Below are 14,266 nucleotides of genomic sequence, written 5' to 3' on the forward strand. Positions count from 1 at the left end.
ATCTTTTTAGTATTATGGGACATGGACAAATTTACATGACTTTTATATTGGATAATAATAAATAACTTTACATTCATTAATCATGCATATAAACTTGAAGAGCTTAATTATTTGACCCATAGTGTCTGTAAGTTGGGTTAAAAACCTGATTAATCACTTAAGAGAATCTTGTTTAAGAAATCTGGGTTATATTAAGCTGGTTAACCAAATAAGGTATATTATGTTCATGAGAAATTGGAATCATCAAGTAAAAGTAAGTGAAGTTTTTAGTGGTTGGTGTTGCAGTAAGATGGGAGAAAGAGAGTAGATAATCAGGAAAGTGTGATGATAATCACTGTAGTTGGATATAAATCCATGAGGCACAGAAAAGAAGAGAGAAAATGAAAAGAGGAACCAAAGCTTTATTAGTGATTCTATATGGCATAAAGTATCTTGCGGTCATTGTTTAGTAGCTCAGAATCTGACATAACTGATACTGAAAAAGACCTTGACCTGCTTCCCATTGAGGATTTCCGAATGCTCCTTAAATTTGAGGCCTCAATGCGATGCCTAATAACCCAGTAACACATGGTGCCCAAAGTTGTGGCCATTATAGTTGTCCCTATGATAGTGACTCCAATTGCAAGCCACTTTTGATCCTTTCCCACCACTACAAATGAAAGTGCTAAGAAGGCCACAGAAATTAGAACACAAGCCAACCACATCAGCTTGTTAATGATGGCCATCATCTGCTTCTTTGCCTTGCTTTCTATGATCACAACCGAGGTCTGCACCACCACCACAGCCAGAGAAATGAAGAGGGCAATGGAATCAAAGACAAAGAAAATGAGAAATGCAGCTTGTGGGGCTATGTTTGCTTCACCAATGGTCATCCCGGAACCTGGAGGAATGTCTTTTGGATCATCAGCAAATTGGCCAGGGACTGTGAAAATAGCTGCAAAGGCAACTGTGGCAATGAGGACTGCAACCACAGTGGTGGAGTTTATTGCATTGTTGAGTCCTTCAGCATGCATTTTGTTGATACGTTTGGCTATGCCTTGAACACCTCTTCTAGTTTGGCGAGTGTGTTCCAACTGGTAGTGGACTTCATGTTTTATGTCACTCACAGTTTGTTTCAACTCACGTGCTGTGGCTGTTGCTGGCTGAGTCTTTAAGGCTTTGGCACTTCGAACACCGTGTTCCAGTAGAATGTCTTTAACTTCAGAGTTCCCAGCTTTTTCAGCAGTGTCTAGTGCAGTTTCGCCAGACTTGTTAACTGCCAAGGAATCTGTTTCTGTCTGTCCAACAAGCAACTTAACAATCTGCACAAACAGAAATCAAGAGTTCAGACACTATCATTAATCCAATAAAAACTATTAAAATTAACTTTCTTCTGGATCAAGACTGATTCCTACAATTGTTTCAACATCGTTTCTGGTAATTGATGCTTCAACTCAAAAAACTAAGCATGAAAATAAGATCATGTTCTCAAAAATCCCTTGTATTTCTTTCATTATTTTCAAAGGCCAAGCATGTTAAAACCAGATCTAATTTCACCCCTTTAGAAAGTAGAAGCCAAGGGCCAAAATCTTCAAAAGAATTCTACCATGAGACCTCGGTCTTAGGTAAAGATCTGAACTTGAACGGTGTAGTGAATATTATAACATCAACCATAAAGTAAATTTCAACCAAATGATAGCCAAATCTATTGCTTCATCTTTCATCTGTCCCAGGAACAAATGCATAATAGGTATCAAAAGTGTGATTCAAAATGACTTTTGCAAAATGATTACACAAATATTCTGGACTATCACTTCCTTCGTCTTCATATTGTAGTAAACATTATGAGCTCGTTTTGAATTAAAAGAACGAAAGAATGAAACAACTTCTGTGATCAGGAAAATATCATTCAAGCTGATTGCTACCATGAATTCCTAACAGAGTACTATTCTTGTTCCCACTGCAGGATACCACATGGACACATTTATCCACATGCATGATCTAAATCACAATCCATTTCTTATAATCATAACCTTGCATATGAAGTTTTTATGTAAATATTAGCTTCATTGTGACAGGCATGGTCTAATTTACCTGAGCTCTGCCCTTCCTAGTTGCTATATGCAGTGGCGTGTTACCCTTGTTATCAACCATGTTTATTGTTGAGGGATCAGCTTTTATCAACTCTTCCACCACCTCAAGATTCTGTCCCTTCACTGCCATGTGAAGTGCTGTCTGTCCCTTCTTATCAGTTCGCGTTGCAACGGCAGGCTCCTTCTCCAGAAGTGCTTTCACAACCTCTACATGTCCATTTCTTGCTGCAGAATGCAAAGCCGTTTTTCCATTACTTCTACCAATAGTTGCCAGACTACTACCTGCTTCCAATAGAAATTTTACAATCTCAATGTGCCCTTGTAATGCAGCAGTGTGCAGGGCTGTGGTGTTGGATGGATCCACTGTCATTGACAACTCAGAATGAGCCTCCATTAGGATCTTCACAATATCTGCAACAGAGAAAATTGTTAACCATTTACGAAAATAATAAGAAAAACTAAGAAAAGACGACAGTGACCAACATTCACAAGTAGAAGAGAGATTCAAATTCTTATTAGATAACAGATACAAAGAGTCTCAATCAATGATTCAATGAAACAACCCGTTATTTTACCCCAGGGCCTAAACTGAAATCCAGTAAACTGATTCAGATTTTGAATTCAACAAAGATGTCCTAGTTATTGTTAGCATTAGTACATCTAAGAACAAAAGGGTATCCAAAATAGTCCTAGATTGTACAACAAAAGGGTATCCAAAATTTACACCTACCGAGTAGAGATTACAAGTTAGGTTACAATCCAGGGTGACCCGTTGACAAAATATTCAAGGAAATCTCAAAAGAAACACAATTGAGATTCCCTCCGAAGATCACACACCACAAAAGAGCAAGCATATAAAGTCATATTGAAGGCATACCTAAATCGCCTTGTTTGGCAGCAATGTGGAGTGCATCAAAACCATTCCTTGCCTTAGTTCCAGCACCAGCAAGATCATAATATTGAATCATCTCCCTAACTATATCAACATAACCATATTCAGCAGCAACATAAAGCACCGTTTCTCCAGCATGGTTCTGCTTTGTCAACAAAGCACGCAGTTCACCCCCTTCAGTGCAACTAACTGTGTCTTTCAGAACGCTCAGATTCCCTGCTCTTGCTGCAGAATGTAAAGGGGTATCATCCCTTTTACCTGTCAATTGTTTTGTCATTTTTTTCCTTGGCGTGCTTGCTGATACAGCTTGCGGCTGCACAGTTGGTGACTCCATTGGATTTGGATTCACACACCACCCTAATTAATCTCTCAGTTTGACTCCAACTACTGTATATCAGAATTCAGAACCTTCTTTTCTTCCTTCCAGCAAAAACCCAGATCAACACTAGCATCTTTCATCCCAAACAACTCTCTCTCATTGAAGCAACTCAAAGGAGAGGATCATCCAAATCAATACTCAAAAACAAAACTCAAAACATCAGAAACTTTCTACCCTCCTGCAAGCCTCCAGAATCACTGCACTGATCACCCAGAAAAAAAAAACTGAGTTCAAACTTAAAAAGTTAAAAAAAAAACAAAAAACAAAAAAGCCACAGCATCAAGCTATGATTTTTCTTATTGCATTTTCTTCATGCTTGAGAGAAAGTGTGGGGAGTGCAGTTTCAATAAGAAGCAATCAAAAGGTGCAAATTTGATAAAAGAAAAAGTAATCATGGGTGAGTGTGAAGGAAGGTTCTCAGTCTCACCTGGCTGTGTTGGGCTTGATAGAAAGCATTGAGATTTGAGGGTAGCTTTGGTTGGACACCCTGTAATGTAAAGAAACCAACTTTGGAGACAGAGAAAAAAAGAAGATGGAGAAAGTGATTGGGTTGAAGGAGATGAATATTTAGAAGGCGTAGGCAATAGATGGCAATGATTAAGACATAAGAGACGAAAGTCACATGCAAGCAACAACTTTACGCGAATCTATATCAGAGATAACTTCCAACTTAACATAGTAGTGACGATGGAAGAAGGAGAAAGCGTTGCGAATGATATGAATGAAATGATGGGAATAAAAAACTGAAACTGTTTGATGGAAAAACAATTCAGAACAGAACAATTAAAAAGGGAAAAGAGTCGCAAACAGCAAGGGCGGTGGCTAATGTGGTGAAAGAGATGCACGAGACCAAAATCGAAAGAGTCCAATGAATGAAAACGGAATTAACAGAACCACGCGCATTTGAATTCCCACTTCCGCGAGTGCGCCACGCTTTTTCTTCACGCGCTATAGTTTTTGCCCAGTTGACTCCTCCATCTCTAATTTATGTCCTGAATAAAATTATCCACAATCTATTTAATTTTTATTTTTTCACTTTGGCTGAAGAAAATTATTTTTTTATCAATTCAACTCGTTTTGAAAGGAGTTAAGATTAATTCACAAATAAGTTAAAATATATTTTTAAAATAACTAATATTAAAAAGTTTTTTTAAGTTAATTTTAATTTTTAAGAAATTGCTCCTACCATTTTCTTAAAAGTTTATCTAAAATATTCGGCATAATAAAAATTTCCTCAATCTCAAGCATCACTTCTAACACAACCTTTCCTTTATTCGAATGTTATTGCATGAATTCAAAGAATCTGTGTTAATTACATAAAATAGAAACAAATTGCGTATAATATTCTTAATTCTTAAGAAAGCATAGTTTAATGTGTTTCATAATGATTAACTAGAGTCTAAAGCACAAGTCATTATTAAAGTTTTTTATTTTGGCAGATTAGTGCTACTTTACCTTTTTAAAAACTTTTATTGAGTTTTAATTTAATCATTAATACTCTTTTTTCTTGATTTTAATCATTAAAATTTTACTATCGTATTTCGGTACTCTCTTTGGTTTCTATCATAAAAGTTTGCTATATTATAGTAATGTTAACTTTTCATATTAATCTTTTAAGATAACTTTTTTCTATTACTTTTTAAACATGACTTTTCCCATTAATCCATAGTAAGATAAAATGTTCTTTTGACTTAAAATTTTTTTTTTTATCAAATCGAAAAGTTTAAATTTAAAAAATATTAAATTGAACTTAAATGGAAAAAAGTTAGAGAACTAAAATACTATTTTTTTTCTAAATTTAAAATTGTAAGCTTGTAAAATTCATTGTCAATAATTATATTCACTTTTTCTGAAGTAAACACCACCAACCTATATGATTATGTAACAATTAATGGGTGATCCAAGTAAAATATACGGTACTTGTTCTCATTAAGGCTTAAGATTCAATTATAAGAAAAAGCTAGTATCGTTGTGAAGATTGCATTATTACTAATAAAAGATTTGCCTATTATAAAAATATTTGTAGTGTCATTAAAAAAAAACACTCAATCCAACAAATCGACAATTTTAAAGATTTTAACAAATTAGTTTTAGTATAATTTAATTTTATAAAACAATAAATTAGATATTTTATATTGTTCTTACAAAGTAAAAAAGGTACTTTGCAAAGACTTCAATTTCATAAATTTTACAATTTTTATTATCTAAAGTGTCTATCCTCCTCCTCTTTCTATGTAAAATGAACGAGGATTATGTTAAATGTCAACTAAAGTATTAAATATGTAATTAATGATAATGATAGTGTTATTTATAATATAATTTATTATATTTTTGGTCTCATTTATCTTGCACGAGTTTGTTTTTGACCATATTATGCTAAATTACAAAGTAATTATTACACTATTAGTTCTAATAAATCGATAGATAATTGGTCAGACCATCTAGCAATAGTCGCATACCATACCATGGAGGTTAGACATGTTTAGGAGTCACGTATTCGATGGTTGTGTTATATGTCATATCCTCCTACAACAAGACCAATATTAATGTTGCCAAGAGATACTCGGTCATATTCAGTGTGTGTCTATATATATATATATATATATATATATATATATATATATATATGTATATATATATATATATATATGTATATATATATATATATATGTATGTATATATATATATATGTATGTATATATACATATATGTATGTATATATACATATGTATGTATATATACATATGTATGTATATATACATATGTATGTATATATACATATGTATGTATATATATATATGTATATATATATACATATGTATGTATATATACATATGTATATATATATATGGGTTTGCTAACGCGCGTATGCTTGTTTTTTAGTTGATACATTTTTGTAATGTGTCCTGGGTTTTAGTAGACAAAAATACCCTTATATAATTCTAAGTTTTAAGGTTAAGGGTATTTTAATAATTTTCATTATCAAAACTAAAAAAGAAAAAAGAAACCCCCCAAACCCATACTCACCTCTCTCATTCCACTAAACCCCTTCTCTTTCATCTCTCTCACTCTAACCTTCATCTCTCTCACTCTAACCTTTTCTCTGTCATCTCTACCGTGACTTAATTTAAAAATGAAATTTAATAATAATAAGAAGGAAAAATATATAACACAGTACTCCAATCAAAAATCAACATCAACATCATAAATTATTTTATTATTAAAGTGAAAAACAAATGAACGAACAAAGCAAGAGCAACAAATTGCGGTGTCGCGGGTTGTTATGTGTGGGTGAAGGAGAGTATGGAGATGGGAGAGAAACAAATTGGATAAGTGAGGAAGGTGAATTAGGGTTAGACAAGTGTTTCTAATTTTTTCAATTGGAGCTACACTAGGAATGAAAAAGAAAATGTTGGAGTGAAAGAGATGAAAGAGAAAGGGTTGAGAGGAATGAGAGAGGTGAGCATGGGGTTTCTTTTTTTTTTTTTCCTTTTTTGATAATGAAAATTATTAAAATATCCTTAACCTTAAAACTTAGAATCCATTATATATAAGGATATTTTTGTCTAAACCCTATATATATATATATATATATATATATATATATATATATATATATATATATATATATATATATATATATATATATATAAGGTTTGCTAATGCGCGTACGCCTGTTTTTCAGTTGGTACAACAATGTGTACCGGGTTTTAGTAGACAAAAATAACCTTATATATCATGAATTTTAAGTTTTAAGGTTAAGGGTATTTTAATAATTTTCATTCTCAAAACTAAAAGAGAAAAAGAAAAAGAAACCCCAAACCCTTGTTCACCTCCCTCATTCCTTTCAACCCTTTCTTTTTCATCTTTCTGACTCTAACATTTTGTCTGCCATCCTATGGTAGCCCCAACTGAAAAAAATCAGAAACATTGGGTGTTAAACAATCTTACAAAAAATGCTTTTATAATGAGTTTTCATTTTATAATTTTTCTCTTATTTAATTTTATCCAATTTTCACAAGCATAAAGGAATTGGTAATTGACCTGCAAAAACCAGAAATACTCGCTGTTAAACAATTTATTGCAAAAATCAGAAATATGTATATATGTATATGTGTATATGTATATATATATATGTGTGTGTGGGGTTATACACATATATACATATATACACATATATACATATATACACATATACACACACATATATACACATATATATATATACACACACATACATATATATATATATATATATATATATATATATATATATATATATATATATATATATATATATATATATATATATTAACAAAGGTGTATGCACTTCATCTTATAGTAAATTGATTGAGACACCATATAATTTAAATAAAAACCGATAACTATACGTTCTAAAATATTACATAAATGACACAACTTTTTCAAATTTAAGTAAAATTTAAAATATATAAATTTAGATAACATACTAAAATGAGCCTAACTTAATCTCAACAATTAGGTTAGTGTGACAATTTAATGATGGTGAAATTCAACACTAAGAATATTTAAATTATACATTTTTATCTCATTTAATTTTTTTTATCTCAAAAATATATAAGACATTGATTATTTGATACATTTTTGAAAATAAATGAGCATATGACATAAGAAAACTTTGAAATAACTTACATATACCTAATGAACTAGTTTAAATCATGTTCAAACTCTTTTATATTTGTCATAGCATTGGATGATACCATAAAACAGTGGGCGCCAAATGGAGAACATAAAACAATTTTAGTGGTTGCGTCAGACACCACTTTAGGATCATTGGGTGCTCGAAAGTCAATGAGTTTTAGAGTTCTGGCAATGATCATTTTTGGCGTTGGTGTCACCTTGACTTTTTTTACCAAGTTGTCTTGGTAAAATAAAGTTTTCCACTTCATTAACGGTTGGATTGAACTAAAATTTTGACAACTGATTCAAGACACATGATTATTCATTTTGACCATAAGGATCTTTGATTGAAAATATGTGGTTATGAGAATTGTTTTCTTAGTTTTGATATAATTAATGGAAATATTGTAATTAAATATTATATATTAATGCAACATAAAATAGACGGTGAATTATTAACATATAATTTAAAATAAATAGTAGGTGATTTGTGCTATGTGATGAGTTTGGATTGAGGTAACATATATATTTATGACATGATTTAAGATTATTTGATAAATGTGATGTCTTGATTGTATTGAATCCTATAGAGGAAATATTATATTGATGTGATATGGTGTTAGGTAGTGAATTGAGAGAGATTCTCACTATCCTAACTTTGCTAGTATCTTAATGATGTAGAAGAAGATATCTAGTTGTGAGAATTGAAGAAAATTTCTATAATTTGGAGCTTGGATATGAAAATGATTGAATATCACAAATATAAAGAATTTACCTTGATCATACTCTAAAGAGATTGATGTCTTTATGTAAACTTATAATTATAGCTCATGAGAGGTTTTAGATGTTAACTGTTACTTTAAAGTTAAAGATAAAACATAATTATGGGTTTTAAAATCATTATTATGAGAGATATGAGGAAATGTGATAAATGTAGTAAGATTTTGACTTGTATACGAAGATGTGTGATGTGATGATTAAACTATTAGTTATTGTTTAATTATATTGTTGATCTATACGCTATTACTAAATTTTCATTGGCTTATCCTTTTTTTTTTATGGTAATTTTTCACCTGCATGATTTTGTACTGCGATGATTTTATATATATATATATATATATATATATATATATATATATATATATATATATATATATATATATATATAAAAGAGTAGACGATCTTGCAAGTGATAATGAAAAATAACAATAATGAAAAACAACAACTGTATAACTATTATTTATTTTATTTTTATACATCTATCAATTTAATTTATAATATTAAGATTAGATAAAATATATAAGAGAAAAAAATTAAAATACGAATAAGAGAAAATAAAAACATCATACATGTATACTAAATAACATGTTGAAGTATATAACTTAATTGTAAATAACAAAAGATACACATATAAATAGAATTGAAATCTAAGTGACCAAAGAAATTATGTGGCGAAAATAAAAGTAGGTAGAATAAAAAAAATTTGAAGTTGTCAAATGAAAATAATTTTTTATCATAGTTCCATACTTTGTATTAGTTTTTTAATTTTTTTAATAAATGAATTTTAGGACATAAGTGTAACTTTATAGTAATAACTAACATAATTTTATTTAAAAAATAAAAATAATATAGAAATGATAATTTTAAATATATAATGTACTAAAAATAATAATTATTTTGATTCCTGAATTTAATTAGGTTCTCCTATTTTTGTGTGAGCGTGATTAGTGATTGATTAAGGATTACATTAAGTTGACTTAATGTGGGGTCCACTAGAGTAACTGTTTTTGGAGGAACTTGGAAAGTAAACAAAGACCTATGACTCGTGCTAATTTTTATTATATATTTTATAACTCACCGATTTAAAAATTAGGTCAATAATGGCCATCGCAAGATTCTTTTATAAATTTTCAGGTACTGAAGCACATGGTGCGTGCAATTCAGGCAAAATTAGAATCAATCAAGCAAAGTTGATTCAATTTTAGAATCCCAATCATATATTTTTTAGTAATTTACTTTAAGTTTGATTTAAAATTTGTAATCTGACTATAATACATGCATAAATTATTCCAGTACAGAAATTAAATAAATCAAATTGTAAAACTTATTTTTAATATGTAGTAGGGATTTAATATATAAATTAAAACTGCAAGTATTCAATTTTATTTATAAAACTTCAATATCTATTTATTTTTCTCTCTTAAAGTCTCTACAATTATTTTCTATGATACTAATGTTTTTTTTAGAATTTTTTTACTTTTATAAAAAACGATAGTTTAGAAGACAGCAGAGATTAAAAGAATTTGAGAAAGTTTTTATTTTCTTTTGTATATCTAGTTTTCTTCTCTCTTTTTTTTTTTTTTTAACTTTTATGCATGAATTTCTACTATATGTACGTGGAATATAAGCTTATCAGAGTTAGTGGCTGATCTTCAAAATATAATGAGGTGTCAAATTTGTTTACAAGTCTATATAAATTTGGGGACCAAATATATAAAAGTTATTAAATTTTTTAAAGAAAAATATGTTTACTTATATGTTAATTTTTGTTTATGTAAAAAATTGGAAGGGCCGAAATCTTGTATTTGTAAATGTATATAATCTGCATGCAAAACGATTATAATATATTCTTCACACGTTTTCAAACAATGTTGGTAAATTTATTCTTTCTACATGCATATTATATAATATTTCTTTTACATTATGTTAATAAAAGATATAGAACATTTTACTTAATCACTTCACTAACAACATTACTCCTACTTTCAAAGGAAGAAGTGTTAAAAGTAATGAAGTGGGTAACGAAGTTGAAATTGAAACTATTTTACTCGTATTAAGATCCATCATTGGCGAGTGAGACGAGTCTCTTTATATGAAATTTTTTGGTCAAGTAAAAATTTGAATGAATTAAATTTCTCTCATTTGAAAACTTTTATTCAAACAAATAATTGTTTTAAGACTCTTAATGCAGTTTTATTCAAACATTGCTTAAGTGATGCTTTTATGTTATATAAGAAAATTTTGATGATACATTTTGATAGCATATGTATTATATATATATATATATATATATATATATATATATATATATATATATATATATATATATATATATATATATATATATATATATAAAATTTATGTAAGATGTTTATGTTGTCGATGAGTGTTGTGTAGCTTTCTATGAGTATTGTTATTCTTTTTATACAAAACTTATTAAGAAAAAAAAATCTTTTTCCATTAGTAGCCGAATACAATAAATTAAAATTTATGAAAAGTTGTTAGAAACATAAGTAGATCTATTATATCATTCTATAACATCAATAAACTTTTTCATGCGTTAATTTATTATAATATATAAACGTAATTTTTCATTATGGAAGATACATCTCGTATTTCTATTTTGTCCTTATAAAATGATAAAAGAAAATCTATAACAATATATAATATGATTTCCTATTTTAGTTACATTCATAGTTACTCAATTATATTTTAAAATTATAAACAATGCCTTCAAGATTCTTTGTATAAGTGCGCAGTACTCAGAGTCACTGTACATTATATACTATAAATTATCTACTACCATTTTTGGAAGTTATTATATTTTAAAAAAGTATAATGACACAAATTACCTATTTTTTTACACTAATTTACAATAATAATAATAAAATAATAATATCCAATTATTTATTATTTTGTTGTCGACGTTTAGGTGCTCCTAACAGAGATTACTTGATCCGGCAAAGACTTAACCAATGTAGTGGAAGTGATGTCAGATAAGACAGAAAAAAAAAGGTAATTATGGCAGAGAATATTGCCTTAATTTTCGCAAATAATATCTATTATTAGGATTTGCACACAAGATAAGGAGACATCTACCCGTATGCATAAAATTCCCTCATAATTATTGTGTCCCCCAAATATTAATTCCCTCAACTATCCACCTTTCAACCGTTATTATGAACTCACATGTGTCTTATCTTGTGTTTCTCAACTTAAGTTATTTTATTCACACTTGTTATGGTAACCCTCCCTTTTCAATCTATATATACAACAAATTTTTAATTTTCATTGTATTTCATAAAATCGTTTTGTAATGCATATTATATATTGAAATCTCAAACACACTCTTTCATTCTAATAATGTATATACATTTTTTTTTCAGTAAATATATATATATATATATATATATATATATATATATATATATATATATATATATATATATATATATCCAATAAATAATAAATTTATTATATAGATTTTATGACTTTAATAGATAAATTCTAAATTTAACTTAATTTTTAAGATAAGATTTACTCTCAAATAAATTAGTTTTATCTTTATATAAATCTTCAATACACCTTTCTATCCTAAGACATATACATGAAATATGAGTTTAAATATTAACCACAGTATTTTATATATATATATATATATATATATATATATATATATAATATAATATAATATAATATAATATGATAAGTTTAACAAATAAAACTTTTTATAATAATATATTTTTAGATAATTATAATAATACTTTAAAAGATAAACTTTAAATTTAATTCGATATTATAAAATTAATTTGCAACATAAAATTTACATCCACTTAAATACAATAAATTTGTCTCATCTATAATGGTCGAAAAAAAATAAAAAATCTTTTATAATAATTATAATTAAAGATTATTCTTAAATAAAAAAACACAAAAGATACCGTAAATATAATATTAATTAATAATGAAGAGTTTAATTTTTTAATTACTTATAAACTTTCACACATGAATAAACCTAAATTCACGACAAACACTTTATTCTTAACGAAAACATTATTATTTGATGAGCAAGGAAATCCAAATAATGTTATATTTTATCGGTCCCATATGTCTCTTGCACGTGGAATGTTGTATTATCTTCAAATTTGTGGATCACAATAAGATAATGCATTAATCGCATTTTCAACTTTGAAGTATTGTTTTGTGCGCGTGATTGTTGGTAGTTGTATTGATAAACTAATACTGTAAAATTCAGATTTGTTTCGGTCTTCTCACAACATATATTTTTCCTTTTAAGTAATTTCATAAGATTATTTTTACTTTTCAATGAAATTTATCAAGTAAAACAATAAATTTTGAAAAAAAAAGGTAATACAAAAGTATAAAATATACTTTACTGAATGACAAATTGTTCTATGTAATTAAACATTTCTAAATATTCAAAAATAACAATTTGAACTAATACTTTTTCTTATTGGATGAAAGTATTGGTGTTTTTAAATTTTACCCTTTTACATAATTAATTATACGAATCAAATAGTCTGTCATTTTCAGTGATGAAGTTAGCCACTTTTGCTCTTATCGGTAATCGATTTTCTCTTTCAAAAACTTGAACATAAAAATTATTAGCGTTGACATTTGAAATGCAAATTTCTATGGGAAGTGCATTTCAATAGCATATGTTCTTCAAACACCGTTCAAATTCACACAAGGACTACATAAAAACGTGAATCACGGCTTTAGCATGAAACAAAGCTACGTTAGTTTGTTAAATATAAGGATTATAAAATTTCATAAAACTTTACATTTTTAAAGACTACCAATATATTTAAATAAAAAGTCAATGAAACAAAAAAAATAAAAAATGAATTAAAAGTTTCACATTCTATAAAAATAAATAAGATAAATAATATATGAATAAAAATACTCTTGCGCTACGTTAAGATTGAAAATTCAATAGTCTAAGTTTATAAATAAAAAGATGAAATAAATTATTAATTTATTATCTTAAAATTTTTGATATAAAGCAATAGTAATTCTTATATGATTGGACTCAGATTTTATTTGACAGAGTTTCTTTACAGTAAATTCTTCATAAATAAACCTAACATGAATGACAATGTATTAATTTTATATATAAATCCTATTCATTACTTGTTAGTGTAAGTTTTTCTTGGTGTTTCTTACAAAATTTCATAAAAAGAAGCTTACATCTACAGTGTCATCACATGGTTCTCAAAGCATCCAAAGAAAATCAACAATCTGTTTTATGACGATGTTAGTGTTAATGTTCTTGATGGAGATGGGATCTTTGTAAGAATGAAATGAATGTAAAAAGCACCAACTGACCAGGAGGGAACACAGCAGCAAGACAAAACAAGTATGTTCTGTTTAGAAGGGTTGGTGGAAGATGAGAAAGATAAAAACTTAAAAATTTGAATAATTAAAATAAGTGAAAATATGAATTTTTAGTTTCAGAACTTA

At 28.1% G+C, this 14,266-nt stretch overlaps 1 protein-coding gene across 2 annotated transcripts; it reads right to left on the reverse strand.

The window, feature by feature from the left end:
• Positions 1-381: 381 nt before the first annotated feature.
• LOC108340253 (ankyrin repeat-containing protein At5g02620) lies at positions 382-4,178 on the reverse strand. 2 transcript variants are annotated; one of them, XM_017577500.2, is made up of 4 exons: positions 3,771-4,178; positions 2,950-3,540; positions 2,074-2,483; positions 382-1,301 (listed from the first exon to the last, which is right to left on the reverse strand). In XM_017577500.2, exons 2-4 carry the CDS (start codon positions 3,296-3,298, stop codon positions 414-416), a joined length of 1,647 nt encoding a protein of 548 aa, XP_017432989.1. In that variant the 5' UTR covers positions 3,299-3,540; positions 3,771-4,178; the 3' UTR covers positions 382-413. The 2 variants fall into 2 exon arrangements, with proteins under 2 accessions (XP_017432989.1, XP_017432988.1); XM_017577499.2 differs by having other exon boundaries at positions 2,950-3,545.
• Positions 4,179-14,266: the final 10,088 nt, after the last annotated feature.

The sequence above is a fragment of the Vigna angularis genome, chromosome 5, assembly GCF_016808095.1.
Source record: "Vigna angularis cultivar LongXiaoDou No.4 chromosome 5, ASM1680809v1, whole genome shotgun sequence".
NCBI lineage: Eukaryota > Viridiplantae > Streptophyta > Magnoliopsida > Fabales > Fabaceae > Vigna > Vigna angularis.

What these genes read in the sequence shown, in the direction of transcription:
- LOC108340253 (XM_017577500.2), bottom strand. Translation starts at nt 3,298, where the DNA reads ATGGAGTCACCAACTGTGCAGCCGCAAGCTGTATCAGCAAGCACGCCA. An exon ending in TGCCAAACAAGGCGATTTAG is followed by an intron (nt 2,484 to 2,949) that starts GTATGCCTTCAA and finishes TCTCTGTTGCAG; the next exon opens with ATATTGTGAAGATCCTAATG. An exon ending in CTAGGAAGGGCAGAGCTCAG is followed by an intron (nt 1,302 to 2,073) that starts GTAAATTAGACC and finishes CTGTTTGTGCAG; the next exon opens with ATTGTTAAGTTGCTTGTTGG.